This window comes from Neophocaena asiaeorientalis, unplaced genomic scaffold (genome assembly GCF_003031525.2).
Source record: "Neophocaena asiaeorientalis asiaeorientalis breed wild unplaced genomic scaffold, Neophocaena_asiaeorientalis_V1.1 scaffold607, whole genome shotgun sequence".
NCBI classification, from domain to species: Eukaryota; Metazoa; Chordata; class Mammalia; order Artiodactyla; family Phocoenidae; genus Neophocaena; species Neophocaena asiaeorientalis.
In genome coordinates, this window is record NW_020173405.1 from 473999 (window position 1) to 496563 (window position 22565).

Below are 22565 nucleotides of genomic sequence, written 5' to 3' on the forward strand. Positions count from 1 at the left end.
GGCAGAGCTTCCTCCTGTCCTGTGTTCTGGCTGATCCCCTCCCTTTCTGCTCGCGAGACTTTTTCCCAGGAAAGGCCCCAGAGCTGAAAGGGGGCGGTGCTTCCCCAGCCAGGAGCTAAAGCAACCAGGAAGACAGGGGGCATGTTCTCTGGGACTCCTGCCGCGAGGGAGACGCTTTCAAAACATCTTCAGTCCTTGTTCGAACAGGAACGTGCCCCAGTCACCATCCTTTTACGATTTTCCTTTATCTTCCTTCCGTCTTTTAAATCGAGATAGAATTCACGTACCAGAGAGTGTGTCATTTTAAAGTGTACAGCAGTTCCGTGGTCTTTGATATTCCCAAGGTTGTGCAGCCGTCACCACTATCCGATTCCAGAACACTTCCGTCACCCCAGAAAGAAGCCCTGTCCCCTCATCCTCCACATCCTTTTCGTTTTATTATTGAAGTTCGTTATGTTTGTCTGGCTCTAAAGTAACAGTGAGTGTTCATTGGTGGCGAGTGCTGACCGATACGTATTACTTGATGCGAAGGTGTCGTGTTTGTCCTGTGATTACCAATGAGGAACTGAGAGTGGAGGCGGGGAGCCGTGGGTCCAGACTCACCAGCAGAGGAGCTGGGCCCCCTGAGAGCTGGTGGTCATTCAGAACTGCTAAGTTAGAGTCTTCCGAACATGTAGAGAGGGCAACAAATCCAACAGTTTTTAAAACCCTAGCCCTACCCACAAGACAACTACTGGTCACTTTTTTCGTGGTTTTCTTTCCAGCTTTTCTCAGGCGGTCTGTTTAATTTATAGAAATGTTTTCACTTAACATAACAACAAAATATGCTGTGATATCAGAGCCTTTCAGCAGCAGCCCTGGTTCCTTGCCCAGGCCCCTACGGTTGGAACTGAAGTTATTTTCATTGTCCTCCAATGAGAAATTTATAAACTCTGTCAGTGCATAACATGTATTCTTATGCAGGTTGATTCCCAAAACAGAGTCTGAGAAATGGCATTGTGGAGTCAGGAGTTGATTATTTTGTGGTTCCCGATGGGTATTGACCCTCTTTACCTTTACTGGTGAGAAAGTGAAGCCCCAGGAAGCGGCTTCCCAGCTACCCCCTGTTGTCCTCGCACGCATGTGGTCTAGGGCACCGAGTCAGTATCGGGGACTGGGCTCGGCGCCCCACATCCTACGGGCCCCCCATGCCTCCAAGGGGGGGCGGCTGTGTGGCCAGAGCAGGAATGGGGCAGACCCCACTGGAGGCCCTGCCCCTTCGCCAAGGACACCTGTGCCGTCAGTCACTCATTCATTCATTCATTCATCAGAATTTTCTTTTCTTTTTTTTTTTAATATTTATTTATTCACTTGCGCCAGGTCTTAGTTGCAGCAGTGGGGCTCATTAGTTGCAGCAGGCGGGCTCCTCAGTTGTGGCTTGAGGGCTGCTTAGTTGTGGCATGCCAACTGTTAGTTGCTGCACGCATGTGGGATCTAGTGCCCTGACCATTGGGAGTGTGGAGTCTTAGCCACTGCGCCACCAGGGAAGTCCCCCATCAGACATTTCCTGAGCACAGGAACCACAGACCGGAATTTTGCCTTAGCCACAACTCACACGAAGAATGTCTGCTCAGGCAACCCGAGCACATGTTTATTTTCTCATGGGCATTCAGGCCTTTACACAGAACCGCTGAGAATCAGGGCACCTCGGATGTAGAAGGAACACCCCCAGAGTGTCTATTCTCTGGGAAGGGATATTCTATCTAATCCACCTCCCCAGACCAGTATGTCTGACTAACTGTCTACCTCTGAAGGCAGCAGGTACGAAAACTCCTTGAGCAGGAAAAGTGGGAGGCTGCGGGACCTGGGGAGCCAGTTTTGCTGGTCCTGGAAGGCTGTGTTTGCAGGAATTGTCAGTAACCAGGGAGCCGTCCTTTGGCTGAGCTGAGTGTCGGGTTATTCTGAGCCAGTCCCGGGGTGGGGGGTGGGGCAGTATTTACTGAGCACCTGCTGCGTGCCGGCATCTTGCTGAGCCCTGGAGGTGTAGCCGGAATGAGAGACCCCACCTCCGACCCTATGAACCTCAGGACCTGCCAGCTAATTACACCATTAATTGTGGAGCTGCCATTGCGGTGGGTGCTGTGCAAGGAGGGTGTGGATGCTGCGAGAGCGAGTCACAGAGGATGCCCCGCCGTGCAGGAGACCCCACAGGAGAGGCCCTCGAAATAGGAAGCAAGACCAGAGCTGAGTCTTGGACCTCCACGCCCACCCCTCCGCCATTCAACATAGATTAACGCATTTTACCAGCCCTGCCGGTGCTTCTGTCTGCAGACACTGTGCTAAACACTGGAAACGACTCTAACGGTCCTTACTTTATAGATGAAGAAGCTGAAGCACAGACACGTGATGTGCAGCCTGCCCAAGGCCTCGCCACTGGTGTCATTTATGCATGTTTCCACGGGCCAGGCCCCGGACAGGGTAAGGCAGGGCAGACCAGGAGGTATAAGGACAGAGCCTCAGCTCCTGAGGGACTTACAGACCCTGAGGTTCCCTGGAACCATAAACAGTGGAGGCGAAGTCTCGATCTGCCGCTCCCTGAACCTGAGTGGCTGGAACGGAGCCGGTGACAAAGGGGTCATCGGCTTACTCTTTAGTACAAGGTAGGTAGGACGTGGGGAAGCAGGTTTAAATTATTAGCCCAGGAGGGGCCCAGCCGCTCTGTGACTTCTGAGCCAGGGTCTCACTTCCAGGCCGTGACTCCTGGTCAGCACGTCAGGCTGCTTGGATATCCATCGTTACCAGAGAAAAAACTGTGTACATAGATTTAAGTAGTAAGTACCTCTCGCGCTTACCCTATGGAGCCACAGGGGAAAACCATACAAAGTAAGACTCCCATTCCCCCTCCGCCACTCTTAACGGTTAACTGGAGCCTAGCAGAGACATATCACCTCCTGGGATCATTCCAGTGGCCTGAAGGGTAAAGAGTGGAGACCCATTTTACAGGTGAGGAAGCCGCCATTTACGTGCCCAGAGTCGCTGTGAGTGACAGAGGGGCATCTGAAGCCGGAAGTGCTTTCAGGGTGGTTCCAGCCGAAATGAGGAGAAAGTGCTGCTGAGAAGTGGTGGTTCCCAGCAGACCAAGGTCACAGGAGCACCTGAGAAAAAGGGGGCAGGCCCAGGGCAGTCTGCTCTCAGAGAGCAGGATTTGGGGTGGGCTGGAGGCTGCAGTGAGAGGTAGCGATGCTGAGTTCTACCCTCTCACCTCGCTTCTAGGGGGGTTCTCTCAGGAGACTCCTCTTCAGAAAGGGAGTCTGGTCTTGTGGCTGCCCCGGTGGGACCAGGGAGGGGTGCTGGCTGTGTCACACTATATGAAGGATGGTGCCCCGTCTCCCAGCTCTGCACGTGTTGCTTCTCACCCAAGGGCTTCCCTTGGCCACTGTTAACATCAGCCAGGGTACATTGGTTATTGTTCGCCAACAGTTGTCTCCATTGTGAAGCTTTTATGGTTAGAAACCAGCAGCTGTCTGCGATTCACTTGTACGTAAGATGCTGGACCTTTCCTGGGAGGGAGGGGCAATCGTCAGTGACATTAACCAGACAGCTCCTTGTTCGTTGTGGAATTTTAGAGGTTCTTGGCTGAAATGGATGCTGTGTGTCTGTGTGGCCAACAGAAGGGAGGTGCGTGTGTGTATTTTGAGCTCTTACATATTTAATGAGCACTTACTTTGTGCAATGCTAGGTGTTCTCAGGGACCCAAAATAATAGGAGCAGCAGCGCCTGCCCTGACCTCTGGGTAGTGAGCAGAATCCCAGGTTTGCGGTTAGAGGGGCCCAGTGCACATCGGGGGGGCCCCCCACCCGTCACAGTCCCCTTGTGTGTGTCAGTGTGATCTGTAGCACACTTGGGGCTTGGTGCCGTGATTGGTCGAAAGATAGAGGGAGGAGGATGTCGAGGGGTAACTCCTGGCCTCGCCCAGGGCTGAGGGGAAGACCCAGGTTCTATCCAGCCTCCGCTACCTTCTGGGCAAGTTGCTCACTGACCTGGGGCCTCCGTGGCCTCGTCCCTAACACAGGATCACCTCCTTCCCTCCCTCCCAGTTCTGTAAGGTGTGTGTGTGGCCGTATGACATGCATCAGGGAGTCACGTGCCACCTCCACTTTGCGTGTCCACCAGGGCAAACAGTGCAGTGCCCAGCAGTACTCCCTGCATCTCCCACCTAGCTCTGAGCTCCTAATTTACTAATTCAGTAATACCCCCAGCAGGGGTCCCCTCTGCTCGAGGTCCAGGTCAGTGAAGGAGCTCGGATCCCAGTCGGGGCGAGGTCTTCACTGTGCCCTGAAGCCGACCCTCCCTCCCGGTGAGCACTGATGGGGGGTGATGCACACCTGCCTTTGGAGCGTCTCCCGCGTTGTGTAAAATAACAGACTGGCAGCTCAGCCTGGAGCTGAGATTACATCTCCCAGGATGGGAGGAGGGGTGGACCTTGAGGATGGGGTGCCTGCTACAGGGAGGGCTGCTTCCCTGGAGAGTCCCCCGCATCATTCCCATGACACCACAGCTCCCGCCCGCCCACCCGCTTCCCTCGACCTCTCCAGGGCTGCCTCATGGCAAGTCCTTCCCACGAGGTCTCCACATTCTGTACCCCCAGGTGTGGATATTTCGCCGTGTTGACCTGTAGTGTATATGCTTCTTATCTTTTCATTCCACTCCGTGTAATTTCCCAGTATCAGATAGCCTTCAGAAGTGTGTTTTCCCCATACTCTTTATATTTTGACAGTTTTCAGACTTGCACAACCGTTGAGAGCCTACAGTTAACACCCCTGTTTCCTCCACCTGAAACTAGACTTGCCGGCTGGTCACCTTTGAGGACAACTGTTTTCGCTTCTTGTCCATAAACAGTGCACACATACATTTATTATTTAATGGACCACTTGAACCCAAGACTTCAGGACAGCTCACCCTGAATACCTGAGCCTGTATCAGCTGAGAATAAAAGCCCTCTCCTACTTACCACACCTACAGAATGAGACATTAATTGCAGAATTAATACCTACCATAGATTTTATATTCTGATTTCCTTCGATTGGAAAATGTGTTTCATAGCTGGAAAACCTGTTTTTTAAACAGATGCATAGTATTCTGTCACAGATGAACTGTGGTTCATCTACCCGGCCCTGGCGTTGACTTTTTTGGTAGCTCCCAGGTCTTTGTCTTTAAATCCTTTTGGGTTGAACGTTCGTACCCGTAACTCTTTCTTTGTCCCTTGTGTAACTACTCCTTTACAGTGAAACTGTACATGTTTAAACTCTTGATACATTTTTCCCCAACTTCTATCCAGAAACCAACAAAACTCCCAGCAGCAGCGTTACAACAGAAAGGCTTTGGCACTTGGCAAGCCCTCGGACGCCAGGCACTTAGCTACGCACTTGATGGGGATTATCCCATTAAATCCTCCAAGCGTCTTCTGGGGTCTATCCTGATTTCATCAGCCCAACATTTGAAAACTAAGAAACCAAGAGGTGGTGATTTCGTTCAGAGTCACACAGCCAGGACGCAACCCGCCCACCTGACCCCAGGACTCCTGATCCTGCCGCAGGCAGGGTGGGAGAAGCCTGGCAAACTCCGTGCAGAGGACGTGACCACTTAGCACAGGGAACCGCAGGTCCTACAGCCGGAAACGGGGGACTCCTGGGGAGGTGGGGTGGGCTCCCAGCAACAGAGCTGCGGACTTGCTTTCTGGGAGGTGGCATGTGTCCTCAGCGACCCGCCAGGGAGCGTCCTCAGCTCTGATAGGCTATCTTTAGGGTCTTGGATGATGGGCAGTGACAGTATTAATAATCCCTTTCAGTCTTGGGATGTGTCTACCTTTCCTCTAGGGAAGAGCAAGCTGGCTCCCTCCTGGCAGCTCCTGGCAGCCCAGCCCCGAGCCCCGCAGCAGCACCTCGGGCACCCTGAGGCTTGGCCTGGGTGACGATGGGACCAGGCAGGCCTTCCCTTGCCCCCGAGTGCCAGGGCAGCATTTGGGGTCCCTGGGGCCAGAAGCAGCGAGCACTGTGGTCTCCAGCTGCTTTGCGGCTCTGGCAAAGCTCACCCTTCTGGAAGCTTCAGAGAGGTGACTACTGACCCGGGGCTGACCTCCCTCTCAGTCCAGGCCTGCTCCTTGAAGCACCTCAGTGGGTTCCATCCAGGACTGAGAGCCGGGACCCACCCCCGCTCACCGGCTTCCCAAATTCTGAGTAGCATTTGGATTGAGCTGAAATCCTCTGGGCAGTGGCAGCCTGCAGGCTGCCCACCATCCCCCACCCACCCACTTCTGCCCCCATTTCCGGTCGGCCTCAGGCCTGGGCTTCTCCGCGGGACCTGTCCAAACCCGCTGAGAGACTCCTCGGAGCAGAGCCTTGGTTACCCTAGCACCCCCTAAAAATGCACATACCCCAGCACTTTGCGGACTTGGTGGGAATGGCCTTTGCCACTGTATCAGCAGCAGCTTCCCAGCAGCCTCCGCTGAGAGGACGGAGCCAGGGTTAGAGTTTGTCACTGTCTGAGCCCAAAGCCTGTGTTCTTTGCCACCACCCTCACGTGCTCGCCGAGGACCCCACTGCTAAAGATCAGGCCCCACTGGATTGTGGAGCTCAGGCGGGGGACAGAGGGCAGGCCTGAGGCTGGGGCAGCAGAGGCTCCACCTGCCAGATGAAGGCCTTCAGGGCCAGTGGAACCACGGTGTCAGAATTGGGACATTGGAACCTCAGCTGCCCGGACCCCCCCTCCAACTTTACAGCCCTGAAGCTAATCCCTGCAAGAGGGGTTTTCGCGACACCCCACCATGGGCTGACGGCGGGGCGGGTCTGGACAGACGTGCCACGGTGCCAGAATGAGGTGCCCTCCCCATTTACTGCACTGTGACCTTGAGCCAGTCAGCTTCCCTCTCTGGGCCTCAGTTTCCTATTCTGTGAAATGGGGCAGGGACCGACTTCTGAGCCAGGTCTATGAGCAAATGGACAGCGTTCTGCACTGCTGGACTAAGAATTCAGAGAAGTTGGCAGTGTCTGGGGATGACACTGGCTCCCCCGGGGCCCTCTGCCTGATCCTGGGAAGCTGGGTATAGGAGCGTGGGATGATGTTGAAGGCCACCCTCCACCTGGGGTCTGGCAGTGTGACCAAGCCCTGACCACAGAGACTGAGCTGGGGTGGGGGCGCGCCGGGGGAGCAGAGAAGGTCGATGGGTGGGAACAGGGGCCTGGGCAGAGCAGAGGGGCAGGGACAGCTGCCACGTCCCTCCTCATCCATTCTTTTGCAGCCTCCGTGTGCCAGGCGCTGAGAATAGCAGAAAACAAAGCCGATGGATACAACCGCCCCAGGGCGCTGGCATGCTAGTGAGGCCAATTGTAGACTTGAACTAGCCGCTCACCCCACGCGGCCATGGGAATTTAAAGGAACCAAAATTAAATACAACTTAAAATGGTATTTCTTCTGTAGCACTGACCACATTTCACGTGCTCCGTTGCCTCATGGGGTAAGTGGCTTTGGACGGCGTAGGTATAGACCATATCTATCATCCCAGAAAGCCCTCTGGGGCAAGGCTGGTTCCCAGCGGCACGAGGACTTCGGCTTTTACTCCAGAGAATGTGGAAAGCCACTGGGCAGTTCTGAGTTGTGAGGAGCTTGGAACAGGCAGGCAGAGGCAGGTTCACAAAAGCCGACATGGTCCTGATGTGTTAGCATGCGGTGATGAAAAGGACCCCTCCAGAATTTTCCTAAGATGGCTTTTGGGGTTCTGCCCTACTGAAAAGTGAAATTAAAATTTTTTATTAAGTATTTTATTTATTAGTATATTAAAATGGTGCTTCAGGTGACAGACCATCAAGGCACCCTGGCCCTCGGTGGCCCCTGGGGCTGTCTTTGCTTAAGATGGCAGGGTTGGGGGCTCACAACACTGCCCCCAGGAAATCCCCTCCATGGCCAGTTCCAGACCCCTTGGAATTTCAGAATTGAACTGGGACACTCAGTTCTGGGGAGCGTGTTTCCTCTGGCGGTCCTGGGGCTGAGAAGTCTCTCTCCTGACACCCCAGATGACAAGTGGAGAGACTAGATGTGGCAGCCTGAGATCGGGCTTTCCTCCTGCCTCCCCCACCCCCAAACCCCTTCCCTTCTCTGGGAAGCAGCCTACCTCTCCAGCCAGCCTGGCGGAGGACTGGCCCCTCTCAGCCAGCAGGGCCGATGGGCTCCGTCGGCTGTGGTTGCCATGACGACCTTAGCTGGGCAGGTAGGAGCCTGGTTGAGGCTTCCGGAGCCATCTTGCTGAGGCCAGCACAGCCCAGCCCAGCTTCCCTCGGGCAGCATCGTGATCATCACAGCCCCCTTAACTCACCAGTGTCCGGGCCCCTCTTCTTAGCGACCCCCTTGCGGGGGACCTGGCCCTTCTTCCCATGTGGTGCCCAGCATAGAGCATAGGGGTCTGTTTGTAAGTCAGATCTGGGTTTGAATCCTGGCTCTGTTATTCTCTGTCTAAGTGATCTTGGGTAAGTAAGTCACCAGCCCCTCAGAGCTCTGGTTTGTCACATGTGTGGGGTGAAATGACAGTCCTGGTACGGGGTGGGTTCGAGCAGGCGACTGTGATGCGTGGAGAGTTCCATGTGCAACCCGTGCTCCGTTATGTGGCTGCCTGTCCATGCAGCCGTGCACATGTGTGTACCCTGTCCCGTGCACAGCCTCCCCTGGGTACTCTTTCTGCAGGACGGGGTGGAAGGATGGTCTTTGTGAGCTAGTCAAGGAGACTGGGCGATCACTGCCACTCTGAACCGCCCCGACCCTGCCCCTGCCGGTGCCCCCGCCCCCAGGATCCCCAGACTCTCAGGAGGGACTTGGGTGACAGTCACTGCCCACTGGAAGGTGGCAACCTCAGGAGGCCTTCTGGAGCTGAATGTGCTTCCAGAGGAGCCTGAAGTACAGGTCTAATTGAAGCAGGGAGAAAAATCCCAGGCCCCCCACCCTGTCTTCTCCTGGCCTCCCCTCTACCCCCCAGCCCCTGGGAGGTTCCTGGGAACCCAGTTTGAAAACCGTGGGACCTGGTCCACCGGTATAAGGTGGTGATGGCAGCACCTGGTACCCAGAAAGGTAGTGAAAACCAGAAATAACAGAATTGTTACCGCTGAGTACTCATCACTTCACAGCTGGGGAAACTGAGGCCCAGCACAGATGAACCCCTTGTTCCCATGGTCCCTGCCCTGCTGAGCTGCTGGGCACATCCAGAGTCCTCTGAGAGCCTTCCCTGCTCGGTCCTCCCCGGATGGGACCTTTAAGGACGATCTCGGCCTCCTTTGACAGATGAGGGCGCTGAGGCCCAGAGGGCGGGCTGGCCGAGGTCACACAGCTGGGGCCCATCAGTCATAAGCCAGCCTTCTGTGTCCCCCTCCAGAGCTGCCCTCCTCGGAACACCTGAGTGTGGCCGACGCCACCTGGCTGGCCCTCAACGTGGTGTCGGGTGGTGGCAGCTTCTCCAGCTCCCAGCCCATCGGTGTGACCAAGATCGCCAAGTCGGTCATCGCCCCACTGGCCGATCAGAACATCTCTGTGTTCATGCTGTCCACCTACCAGACGGACTTCATCCTGGTGAGCAAGCTGCAGCCCACGCCCAGGCAACATGGGCGCCCCCTCGGATGTGGTCTGCAAAGTTTGTGCCTCTCCCCCCCGGTTTCGTGATCAGCTCAGAGAGAGGTCAGGCGTACCTTAGGGTCATCAGTCCAGTGTCAGCATGGCCCTGGCTGGTCTAGTCCCACCCACTGCCTGCCCTTTGTGTGGACCATGCTGGGTTTAAGCTGGAGACCAGGAAGTGAGGGCTGGGGGGTGCGTGTGGGTGGGATGCCCTCCTCGCTGGATGTCTGGCTCCCCCAATCCCATACCCCTCCCCTGGGGTGGCAAGTGTGTCTGGCCATGGAGCCAGCGGCATTTCCTGGCTACCGTGTTATTCATGCTCTTCTCCCATAGGGCGTGGCCACCCTGGAGAGTCTTCCCAGGCCAGGGACAGGTGTGGCCACCACATACAAGAGGGAGTAGGGGAGTGGACCTGCACCTCCTAGCCCTCGGCACGGTGTCTTCTCCCCTCTGCATCCTCCCTGCTGCCCCTGGGGAGGCATGTGCCCCTGGTCCCAGGCTCCCGTCCCCAACCAGGACAGTGGGAGGCAAGGACAGGGGCAGCTCATTCTGGGGACAGAATCTCAGAGTCAAGGGGCTGGTGACCCCAGGCCCACTCCACCCAGGGACCATGGTACACTCACTCTTCGACTCCCCGTCCCCAGGTGCGTGAGCGGGACCTGCCCTTCGTTACCCACACCTTGTCATCAGAGTTCACCATCCTGCGGGTCGTCAATGGCGAGACAGTGGCAGCCGAGAACCTCGGCATCACCAACGGCTTCGTGAAGCCCAAGATGGGTGAGTTGGGGGAGGGGGAGGGTTGTGCAGAGAGACCTCAAGAAATTACCAGGTCCTGCCCCAGGGCAGCCCCGTTCTCAGAGCATCAGTTGAGGGCCAGGCATAACACGGTACAACAGTCCTGATCAGACTCTGTTCCCAAGGTCTAGCCAGGGCAGTGGATGTGGATGCAGCCAGCAGTGGCCAGAGACCACTTCTGACCCAGTCCAGGCTATCAGGCCAGGCCTCCCGGAGGCAGTGACTCTCAAGCTGAAGCTTGGAGCACAAGTAGGAGCTAAGCCCAGTGGTGAAGGCTGGGAAGGGCGTTCCAGGCAGATGGCGTGGCATGTGCAAAGGCCTGGGGGCCTGGGGGTGGGGCTGGAGTCTGGAGAAGCGACAGGGGCCAGGTCTTGCAGGGCCTGCAGCCGGCCTCCCCAGAGCAGCTGCCGGCTGACCCCACCCCTCTTCCTGGGCCCTCTCCTGCCGCACGATGCTCCTCTCCTCCCGGCCTCAGCGCCCCTTGTCTTTGTGCTCTCACAGTCCAGAGGCCCGTCATCCACCCACTGTCCAGCCCGAGCAACAGGTTCTGTGTCACCAGCCTGGACCCGGACACACTGCCCGCTGTTGCCACACTCCTCATGGATGTCATGTTCTACTCCAACGGGTAGGGCCTCCTCGGGTGTGAGGGGCTGCTGGGTGGCCAAGGGGAGACACGGCTCTGTCTAGTAGCCCCAGTCTGAGGTGGGAGGCACAGACCTGCCCTGGGAGCTCGTTTGAGAAGCGAGACATGGCTGTACCCCAGATCCCCATTCTAAGAGGGGAGAATGGCATTCCTTGGGAACCCCAAAACCTGGTGAAGCCCTAGGCCCACATGTGGATATACTAAACACCCCACTGTCACCTGAGCTCCTAGGGCAAGCCCAGTCGTTTGAAGAGCTGGGAACTCAGGTTGTTTCATTTGGTGGACGACAGCTTCGCATTTTTCCTCAGGGCAGATTGTAAGTTTTGGCCAGCACCAAGTGGAGCGGGGCCAGGGGCCAGTGAGCTGACAGTGACCATAGACTGTGCCCTGAGATGTGGGCCATCACAGGGACAGAGAAGCCACCCCCAGGAAAGGGCAAGTGTAGCCTGTGCCGAGGGCGGGATGGGTCTCCAGAAGCGTGAAGTGCGGTGCTCATCTCTGTGAACACCGTGGAAGCATCCACACCTCACAGACGCAGAGACCGATGCAAGCAGTGCCTCAGGGTCCACCAGCAAGGCAGGATCAGAGCCAGGACTTGGCCTGTGCTCTTCCCAACACCCCCAGACTGATGGGCGGGGCAGGGGGGCCTGATGGGGCTTGGGGTGCAGCGGGGGCCCCACTCCACCCCTCACCAGCTGCCCCGGCCCCCAGAGTGAAGGACCCCATGGCGGCCGGCGATGACTGTGGCCACATCCGCTTCTTCTCCTTCTCCCTCATCGAGGGCTACATCTCCCTGGTGATGGACGTGCAGACCCAGCAGAGGTGAGCCGGGCCCCGGCATGGAGGCTTGTGATGGGCTTATCACCCACTTGGTCCTAATACGTCCCTACCCCAACCCTTCATTGCAGGTGAGTGGCCCCGGCTCACAGATGACAGGCCACTCAGAGACAAAGGCCCCGGGTCATCCAGCGCCATCCAGCGCTGTTTGTCCCTCACCCCCCCACCCCCGTCTGGAGCTGGTGGAGGGGGCGGTACCCTGCCCAGCCTGAGCAAAAGGGGGCAGTTGTTCCAAAGCCCGGTCCCAACCTTGCCTTCCTGCTCCCCCTACCAGCCCCCAGATGAGGAAGGTGCAGAGTGAGTGCGCTGAGGGCTTGGGAGAGTCCTTGGGGCCCCTGAGCTCAGGCCAGACACCCCCTTGCTCTGGTCCTACATCAGTGCCCAAGGACAGGGAATGCTCCAGGGAGGGCTGGCAGAGGGAGCACCGTTAATATCTGGGGATTAACATCACTCGCTCCCTTTCAAGGTTTCCTAGTAATTTGTTGTTCACGAGCGCATCTGGAGAGCTCTGGAAGATGGTGCGGATTGGAGGACAGCCCCTAGGATTTGGTGAGCCCTGGGGGGCTGGGGCCGGCATTGCCGAGTGCCGTGCATCTGTACCCCCGGTATAGATGGGGAGACTGAGGTCCCCACAACCCACGCGGTCCCTTGTCCAGTGAGTGACGGGAGGCATTGGCCTCGGAGGACGGAAGAGCAGCTTCAAGCAAAGCACTCTTCTCCGTCCCCTCCCCAATGAAAAATTAAAACCTGCTTATTATTAGAATATTGGGAACATGATAAAAATAGAAGAGGAAAAAAAAAAATCTCTCCTTAGTCCCACTGTTGACAGGGAATGACTGTTGTCATTTTTAATGAGGTGTTTTTTTTTTTTTTTAACACAGTTGCCAAACAGCTCACAGTAAAACTCAAGACATCCCAGCCCCTCACCCTTTTCCCTGTGTGTAATCACAGTGACCCGATGCCCCAGGAGAAAATTCACAGGAATCCCCCGAGACTCAGTCTAGCTTCAGTTTCCACAATTGTCCAAGCTGTCTTTGGTAGACAGTTTTTCCCATCAGCATATTCCAAGGGGCCACGGGTCTCAGACCCCTCGGTTAGAAGGGCCACACGGTACCGATTCTCCCGGTGCCGAGTGTAGGCTGCTGGCCCCATTGTGATGACTGCAGCGCACTTTGTCTTGATGAGACATGATTTCTCTGGGCTAGACTTGTCAGACCCAAGACCTTGAACCCAGAAGAGGCTCTTGGTAAATCACAGGACGTTTGTTTCGGGGAGCACCCCTCAGCTGGCCCTGATGGGATCAGTAAATCCTGATTTCCCATAGACAGAGTGAAGAATGTTCCAGATGAAGCTCAGACTGCTCCAGGGGCCGTGGGGTCAGCCCAGGGGGTTCTGCTTCTGGGACGGGACGTGAAGGTGGCAGGGCATTTTGACCTGAGGGCCACAGGTCGGAGAGGGAACCCGGTTCTGCCACCTGCCTGTGGCTTTCTCTGGACAAGGTCGCAGATAGACAGTAACTAGCAGGACTGGACAGCACCCCCTAACTTTGCTCACATCAAGGCCAAAGCCAGAACCATCCCAGGGGCAGGACAGTGGGCTGCTTTCTGCAGTGCTAGGAAATGTACACTGAAGGCTCCTGGTCCAACCCTGGGCTCCAGCCTGTCTCTCGGGGCCACCTTCTCCACCGACCCCAGCATTTCTCCCACCCACATTTGCTGCCCAGTTTGGGGCCGTGGAGATATGGAGACCCAGTAGCCTAGAGGCAAGTTCGCCGGTGAAGGAGGCTGAAGGAAACCAGGGTGACCTTGGTGCTTAGCCTCTGAGCCTCAGTTTCCTAGTCTGTAAAACAAGGATGATGGTAGATCCTGCTTCAGGGTGGCGCGAAGCCCTCCACGACGTGTCAGTTACACCGGGTGCTCAGCAAGCACGTGTAAGGACGTGTAAGGCTTGGAGAGGGTTGAGGAAGGGAAGGCTTCCCAGAGGAGGTGGCCCCAGAGGTGACCAGCAGATGTTAACCCGGCTGACGGGGAGGAGAGGGCGGCACCAGCAGAGGTGGGTGTGATGCAGCGGTGCCTCTCCACAGTAGAAACAGTGGAAAAGAGCCTCACCAGGTCCTCACAGGCGAAGGGGCAGGCGTCACTGGAGACTCAGATGAGAAGCAGGAAGCTGTACATATCAGTTTATCTTTTTTTTTTTTCTTTTTTTACTGAAGTAGAGTTGATTTACAGTGTGACGTTAATTTCTGCTGTACAGCAAAGTGATTCAGTTATATATACGTATATATGTGTTCTTTTTCATATTCTTCTCCATTTTAGTTTATCACAGGATATTGAATATAGCTCCCTGTGCTCTACAGTAGGACCTTGTTGTTCATCCATTCTGTATGTAATAGTTTGCATCTGCTAACCCAAACCTCCCACTCCGTCCCTCCTCCAGCCCCCTCCCCCTTGGCAACCACAAGTCTGATCTCTATGTCTGAGAGTCTGTTTCTGTTTCGTAGATAGGTTCATTTGTGTCATATTTTAGATTCCACATATAAGTGATATCATATGGTGTTTGTCTTTCTCTGTCTGACTTCGCTTAGTATGATCATCTCTAGGTCCATCCATGTCACTGCAAATGGCATTATTTCATCCTTTTTTATGGCTGAGTAGTATTCCATTGTGTATATGTACCACATCTTCTTTATCTCTTCATCTGTCAGTGGACGTTTAGGTTGTTTCCATGTCTTGGCTGTTGTGAATAGCGCTGCTGTGAACATATGGGTGCGTGTATCTTTTCGAATTACAGTTTTGTCTGCATATATGCCCAGGAGTGGGATTGCTGGATCCTATGGCAGATGTATTTTTAGTTTTTTGAGACACCTCCATACTGTTTTTCCTAGTGGCTGCACCAACCGTGTGGGAGGGTTCCCTTTTCTCCACACCCTCTCCAGCATTTGTTATTTGTAGACTTTTTAGTGATGGCCATTCTGACCCGTGTGAGGTGGTACCTCATTGTAGTTTTATTTGCCTTTCTCTAATAATTAGTGATGCATATCAGCTTATCTTTTTATCCCCAGCTTTGCTTCAAAGTTTACCAAAATACACTCAGTATAATAATATTACAGAAAAAAGAAAGTCAGGTTGAAGGGAGAATCAAGGTGGGATAGTAGATGAAACTTGAATCGTCCTACCATCTGCAGTTGCCCTGGGCTGTTTTGAGTGGCCTCGCGGGGCGGGCGACAGGGGACACAGTGTGTGATCTAGCAGGCAGCAGCTGGATCTACCTTCCCGGGATGTGGAGGGTTTTAGCGCCAGGCTAATAGCTATAAATAGCCCTGCAAGAAAAATAACTTGAGAATCTGAAAGATTCTAGACTGGCGAATTCCATATGTTTTAGACCACGGTTTGCAGGAAATATGTTTTCCATCACAGCCCAGCACACACATACACAAACAACTCTACGGTTTCACAAAACTGCACTCGCTCTGATGCTGAGCTGTTTGCCCTTCCCTTTTCTGTTGTCATTTTATAAAACACTGGTTACCAGCCTTCTAAATTGATGTCCCAAATGGGTCACCACCCACGGTTTGAAAGGCACCATTCTAGACCCTAATCTCCTACCCGCGCCCCCCACCCCCTTTACAGAACTGAAAATGAATGTGTCTGTAGCTAAAGAATCTTAGGACACAACCGGTCTCCACCACATAACAGCACAGACGGTCACCAGAAGTGCAAGCACGAGACCTGTGCAGCCACCAAAGGGGCCCATGGGTCCAGCCAGGAGCCCCGGGAGACCAAGCAGGAGACAGGAGCTTAAGAGACCTGCAGGGTCACGTCTAGGTCCCAGCGTGGGCTGACAAGCAGGACCAGGGCCAGGGAGTGGAAGGGTGCCGGGGAGGCTGGGGGTGGGGGAAGGGTGAAGCCCAGGTTGATGATGCCCAGGCTCTGGCCCCAGAATCCCATGGGGAGCTGGTGGCCATATCTGGACTCTCCCACCCAATCGGGACAGCGCTGGGGAAAGGCATCATCGCCAGAATCAGAACAGTAGCTTTGAGGGGTTGTGCTGATGGAGAGAAGAGTGGTCCTCAGATCCTGGAGGTCTTCCTGTAGGAGGAAGCTTTGCATGGTGCCTTCAAAGCGGGGAGGAGGGTGGAGGAGAGGGGAGAACCATCCCCCAGGCAACCCAAAGACCACCTTATTGGCTGAGGTTTGGAGGAGGCCAGGAGGCCACTGCTTTGGAGATCCAGAAGGAGAAGGAAATGACATTCCTCATGATCAGATGCCTGACACTGCCTTTAGGACAGGCAGGGACCTTTACCCAGTGGGGACTCCGACGAGGAAACGGAGGCTCAGAGAGAGGAAGTGACTTGGCCACGTCATCTGGCTAGAAAAGGGCGACAAAAAAGAGGGCCTGAACCCACGTCCTCTTATTGCCACGCTACCTCCAGCTCTGTTTAGGGAACTCGCAAGATGGCCAGGAAGATGAGTCCAAACTACGAGGCACGGGAAACAGGCAGAGGGTGGTCCCAGTTAGACAGAAGTGGCTTCTGTGGAGCCCTGAGGATGGAGAGCTCACTGCTGGCCAAAGAGATCAGAGAAGCCTGCTGGATGGAGGGGCGGGGAGTCTCTGGGAAGCTTGCGGGTACAGGGCGGGCACTGCCAGCAGAGGGAGGGGAGAGGCCAAGGCTGTGCTGGGTCGCCGGGTGGAGAGGACGCTAAACGTGGTCCCCGCCTCTGTCCCCAGATGAGTGCGGCATCGTGGCCCAGATCTCCGAGCCCTTAGCTGCTGCTGACATCCCCGCTTACTACATCAGTACCTTCAAGTTCGACCACGCACTGGTGAGTGTCCGGCACCGGCCCCCGGGCAGGGCAGGCCCGGCCCGGCTCCAGGGGCTCACGGGTGTCTGCTTCCCACCCCTCGCAGGTACCAGAAGAAAACATCAATGGCGTCATCAGCGCCCTGAAAGTCAGCCAAGCAGAGAAGCATTAGGAGGGCCTCTTCCGCTCCTCCCCGTCTGCCCCCCAGGCCTGGGCCCAGCCCCACCCTGAAGATTCTTCTCGCAGTATTTCTCAACAGACTGGAAAATCGGCCCCGGGGCCCCCAAGGAAGGGGTCCCTAGGACACGCCCCTGATGGCTGACCCCGCCAGGCCTGTGGCCCAAGCCAAGCCCTCCCCGTGCCCTCCTGCCTTCCTGGAGCCCCCAGACCCTCCAGAGAACCCCCCCCACCACCTCCTTCCCCGACCCCTACCCCAGAAAATGCTGTCTGAGGCCCAGGGAGCTTGTGAGCTGACTCATCTTCTCCTCCTGCCTCGCCCACGGCCGGGGGCAGACGCCAGAGGAAGCTGGTACCTTCTACAGGACACTGGGAGTACCAGTTCTCGGGTCATCTTGGGGGGCTGGCTGGCTGAGCAGGGCTGAGTTCATGGGGCCCTGGAAGGCCCTTGTGAGGGTAGGGGTTCTGGCCCCTGTGGTCACTGGTCTCTGGTTCCATTGGCTCTGGGCTGGTTCCTGCAGAGTAGAGGCCAGTGGGCAGCCCTCTGGTCATGTGCTGGTGAGGCTCCAAGGGAGCTCGGGTGGGGCCCTGAGCTGGAGGGGGACCCCAGTCCCCCAGAACCTGGCCTGCCAGCCACAGGGCCTGTGCCCCAACTCCCAGCAAGACTGCCAAAGGGGCCTTTCCAGACCCTCCCCACCACAAGCGCTCAGTCCTGGGGGGAGGGGGGTTCCCAGGAGACCCACCAGCCTGGGGCACGAGCTCCTGTCCCCTCTGCTTTCCCTGGACCCTCCTGGGGCTGGCAGAGCCTCGGGTTCCCCTAAATGGGGGCAGCCCCAGTGTTCTGGGCCTGGGGTTTCTTAGATCACCCCCACCTCCCCAGCAGTTAACTAGACCAGCACAGGGCTCCCCCGTTTTCCTGCACCGCCCCCTCGCCCCACTTTTGGGGGAAAGTGGAAGGCCTCTGCCCCCAACTCACCTGCCCACCCACCCCTCGGTCCAGGGACCGTGGCGTTCATGAGTACTTGACCTGGGAGGCAGCTTATCTGAGCCTTAATAGAGAAAACCGTACCTTGTTTTAGTTTCTTATTTAATGTATTTGCACCCAGGCTGCAGTTGGCAGTAGTTTCAGGGGATGGCCCGCTGAGTCTGCTGGGGCTCAGAGTGTGACATCGCTTGGTTGGCATCCTTTGGCTCCAGGGACAAGCTTGAGAATCGGGATCTGCTTCCAGGGGTCTCGGCCCTCCCTTTGGAGCAGAAAGCTGGGAGCAGAGGTCTGTTACGATACAGGGGTCCCCGGGGCATCCCCCCACGGAGCTGCCAAGGCAGAGTGGTTCTGAGCATCAGAGGGGACTCGAGGGCCGCAGGGCGGTGGACAGCCAGGTGGCAAGCCAGCCCCCTCGGAGAATGGGGTGACCCCCGTGCCTCCTCTCCAGCTGGGAGTGTTTTCCAAGCAAGCAGGACCTGCAGGGTCCTCCTCGGTGCCCGGGCAGCAGCTGACACGTGCTGTCCCTGAGAAGCTCGGAGGAGAAGGGACATTCTCTTGGGCTGATGAAGCCCCACCCACCCCCATTCTCTGTGCCGCGTGGGACCCTCTGAGCCATGGAAACCCACCAGGTGGGGAAGCTGTCTGTCTGGATCCTTGCAGATGTTCGGGGCCCAAGTACTGATTCGGAACCCACGTGGTTTTTTTTTTAAGTTAATTCATTTTGCACAAAACACCAAAACGTCAATTGTTTGCTGGTTCCAAAATGGGGGTGTCCACGTGGGCAGGGCAGCACTTCACGCCCCGAGAGTCCCCTTACTGTCCCTGGAAGGCCTTGATTTTTCCGTGGCACGCCCTCCAGACCCCTTCCTGTCTGTCCCCCCCTCACCGTGTCACTCCCCCGCCTCTCCTCCCTGCCGAGCAAGTGTGTCGGCCCCTTGACCCCCAGAAACGTGTGCTCCCTAGACCCCCTAGGACGTATATTGTACACACATATAAATACCTGTGTTTTATGTTGATATAGATATATACTGTAAATAGCATATATACTTGAGCAATATATATGTTAATATATACTGTGTGAGCGCGCACACGCGTGTGTGCGTGTGTGTGTGTGTGTGGGGGCGTGAGGGCTTCCGCCCCGCGGTGTCTGCCGTGCACACAGGCACGTTTTGAGCCACCATATATTTTTAATTCAAGTATATAGGCAATACGATTATTAGAGAAGCCGGCTGGCTGCCTCGGCCCTGACTTGAGAGAAAAACTAAACCAACGGCCCAGGAACTGAGCTCCGGGGCGGGTGTTGAGGGTCCCTAACCCCTCCTGCCGAATCTCCCTTGAAAGCTGGATTCGGCCCCTTCCTGTAATCCCGTTGGCACGACCAAGGCCCCTGGACACCCTTATTTTATTTGGGGGACAGTGGCACAGAGGGAGGAACAGCTGGAACAGAAGAGCCCCCTTGCCGGTGCTCTCAGCCCGAAGACCTGGCCCAGCTGGACGGGCGCCCTCCGGCTTTCCGTCCAGGTCTGCTCCCACAGCCCCATCACCTGATTTCTTTCGCTTCAGAAGCCTCAGGTTCTTTCCCCAGGTCGCCTCCTGGGGACTGGCCCCATCTGACTGAGAAAGGGACGGATGGATGCCTTTGACGTTGTTCCCGGGAGGGGCTGGTGCAAGGACTCCGCTCTCTGGGCTACACAGGTGTGTATCCAGCTGACAGGGCGGGAGCCAACACCCTGAAAACCTGCCCCCTCTATTTCGCACACCCCCATCCCACTGTGTGCAGAGGCCGGCACATCCTCGGTGCCTGTGTGTGCCCGTGAGTCAGCGGCTGGGTCTCCAGCAGTCTGGGGGAAGAATGAGTGGTCTCCCCGGTGGCTGGCTGCCCCCAGCCATCTCTGGCTTTGCTGTGCGCAGGGGTCCCCAGACCCCCAGAGAGGTGGCCTGAAGAGGGTGCCCCGTCAGGCTGAGGCACTCTAGGCTCTGGCTTGGGGGTGAGCAGGTGGCCCAGGAGCTGCCACCTGGGCTCCAGGTGTGTCTTTTGAGTCTGTGCTGTTAGCTGGTCAGAAAAGCTCAAACCATCTAAGTGCTGCGCTCTCTCTTCACCTGCCCGGTCCCTGCGCACTGCCGAGCGGCGCGAGGTTAAGGGAGACCAGGGGCCGCGATCGCCCACTTCACCCCTGCCCCCAGTTATCAAAATCTGCCTCTTGGGCTCAGCTCCCAACATGGGCGCCCCTGGTTCCTAAGAAACCCCATTCTCCCTCGGCCCTAGTCCTGACCCAGCAAAGAGTTGGGCAGTGCCCGCTCTGCACCTCTTTCCTCCACAGGGGTTTCCAGAGCCCCCCAGGAGGCGGTGCCTATACCACTGACCTCAGCCCAGGGCACCCATCCAAGCAGGAGAGGCACATAAGGCCTCCCTTCCCCAGGATTCCGGGGGTCCAGAACCCCCCGAGCACCAGCGCTCTCCCGCTCCCATCAACTCCGGGCCACAGGCCCCTGGTGGGAAGGGAGGGGCCGGGTGACCCGGAGCTGGCCGCTGTGACTCCCCATGCGGGCAGCATGGCCTCGGTGGCCAGTGTGGTGTCCAGAAGATGCATGGTCGGTTGGGGCTTGTCCCCTCTGTGGTGACAGAGGACGCCACGGAGCTCAGGAGAGGAGGCTGTGGGGGGGTGGTAGGAAGGGCCAGGCCCCTACCCCAAGCCAGCAGTACCATTTGCCTGATAATCAAAGATGAACCTGCCCACCCACCTCCTGCCCCTTCTGGCCACACTTCCCAGCCACCCTGGGCCACCTTTCTGAGCCTCTGGATCTGGATGTGGGCACAAGCAGGGCCCTTCCCCAGCTAAGAGAGGGGACCTTGGGGACCTTCCAGGTGGTAGCGCTACGGCTCTGTACCAGGAATCTTTGACGCTCCTTCCTGAGGGAAAATTGTGGCAGGGGGGGCGGGTAGGAAGGAAGCACCCCCAGTGTATGTGTCTGTGGCCAGTGTAAGCCATGGCTGGGGAGCAGCCCCCCGGGCACTGCCGTCACGGCCGCCGAGAAGCGGAGTCGGTGGTTGGCTTGGCAGGCAGAGGTTGGGGGAGGACGACGGGGTCTCCCAGCAGTGGAAAGACGGGGGCTTGGGCTCTTCAGGTTTCCTGGGTACTGTGCTGAGGCAGGGGCTAGGCCTGGAGGGGGCAGTGGCCCTCTATTCCAGGAGGCCGCCTGGGAAGGGATCCACCAAGATGGCAGACAGTGGTCAGCCCAGCAGAGGGTGGGCTTGGGAAGAGTGGACGGGACTTGTGAGGGGAGATGAGCCCTGGTATAGCTAGATACCTTTTCTCACATGCCAGCTCTTTTCCATTCTTTCATTTTCAAATTAGAGGCAGCAAAAGGACCCTTTTCCATTGACCGAGGGAGAGAGAAAGCTGCGGGGTGGGCCATGGCCTTCAGCTTTGAAACCCACACCCTCCTGGGAAGCCTACTTTCTTGGGACGGAAGGATGGGAGCTGTTGGCCGAGGCAGCCTGCTGTCCTTGGGGCTGAGGGCACCAGGAGTGGCCTGGAGCACAGGTAGAAGCCTGCAGGCGGCCTGGCCCGTGCTTTCGTGGGCAGCGTGGTGGGGAGGGAACTTGTGGCTCTGGGTTCTCGGTGTGGGAGGCTGTGAACGCGGCAAGTGCTGGGTGTCAGAGCAGAGTTCTGAGCAGGACCACACGTGTGTGTATACGCACACGTGAGTGCGAGTGTGCGCTGTGACACGCACTCTAGTGTGGACTCGAGCACACACGTGCAGAGCCCAGATCCGCGTGGAGGGACTGGCTCGTCCAGTATTTCTAGGCCTGGGTACGTTCTTACCCCAGGGCCACATGTAGAGTTGAAGGGGTACGGGCAGCAGACCTCGAACGCAAGGCAGCCCCACCCCCCTTGGCTTTGCTAAAACTGCTCTGCGGACAGACGGGGCAGAGGTGTCCCTGCAGGGGCTGTGCTTTGCCCTGCAGAGGCCCGGAGGTCCATGCAGCCAAGGGCTAGACCTGCTGGGCGGACTCCTCAGAAGCAGCCAGTCCTGAAGACAGTATTTACAGGGAGGGGTTCTGGGGGCTGGTGCCCCTTTGCCTACTGGGGCTCGTCCATGCAGAGCATCCAACAAAGTTGGAAACCGGAGTGGAGGGCCGGTGGGATGGGTGAAAAACAGGCCAAATTCAGGTCCCAAGACAGAGGCCAAGCCCAGTGCATTTTCCTGTCCACTGCTTCAGTTTACCTGTTCAGAAAATGGTCCAGGAAGAGCTGGGCAGGGTTGGCTCCAAAACTGGGGGTGGGGAGGTGTAACAGCAAACAAAACCCCAAGCCCTCCACTTGCTCTTTGCCAAAATCATTTCCGTTATCCTGAGATGGGGGTGAGTGGATGTTGGCTGCACAGCAGGGCTCAGAGGGGCCTCTGCCCTGCCCAGGGTTTCGCCTTGGGGGTCTGGCCCTCCCCTGGCATGCCCCGGGTCACCAGCAGTAGCAGCGGCACTTGCGTCTGTCCCAAGGTCTGGGCGAGGGAAGAACAGGGGCAGCCCTGTACCCCAGGCCCTCACACTTTCTTTCTTTCTTGAAAAAACACAAAACCCTTGAGATTCATGTACTGTATGACAGAGAGAAAAAAAGTACCTAATGTTCCCCCCAAAAAAGACAGTATATTTTGTACTTTGTAAAGTGTTCATTAAAATGGAAGAAAAAAATGA

General features: G+C 56.6%; 1 protein-coding gene across 1 annotated transcript in view; it reads left to right on the plus strand.

The window, feature by feature from the left end:
- Positions 1-22565, plus strand: part of CASTOR2 (cytosolic arginine sensor for mTORC1 subunit 2) — a 33133-nt gene extending 10568 nt beyond the window's left edge. Inside the window, exons 4-10 of the mRNA XM_024747183.1 lie at positions 9395-9588; positions 10275-10407; positions 10927-11050; positions 11780-11890; positions 12372-12454; positions 16634-16728; positions 16814-22565. Of these exons, the coding sequence (XP_024602951.1) occupies positions 9395-9588; positions 10275-10407; positions 10927-11050; positions 11780-11890; positions 12372-12454; positions 16634-16728; positions 16814-16879 (806 nt within the window). The 3' untranslated portion in view covers positions 16880-22565. The remainder of the gene's footprint in view (positions 1-9394; positions 9589-10274; positions 10408-10926; positions 11051-11779; positions 11891-12371; positions 12455-16633; positions 16729-16813) is intronic.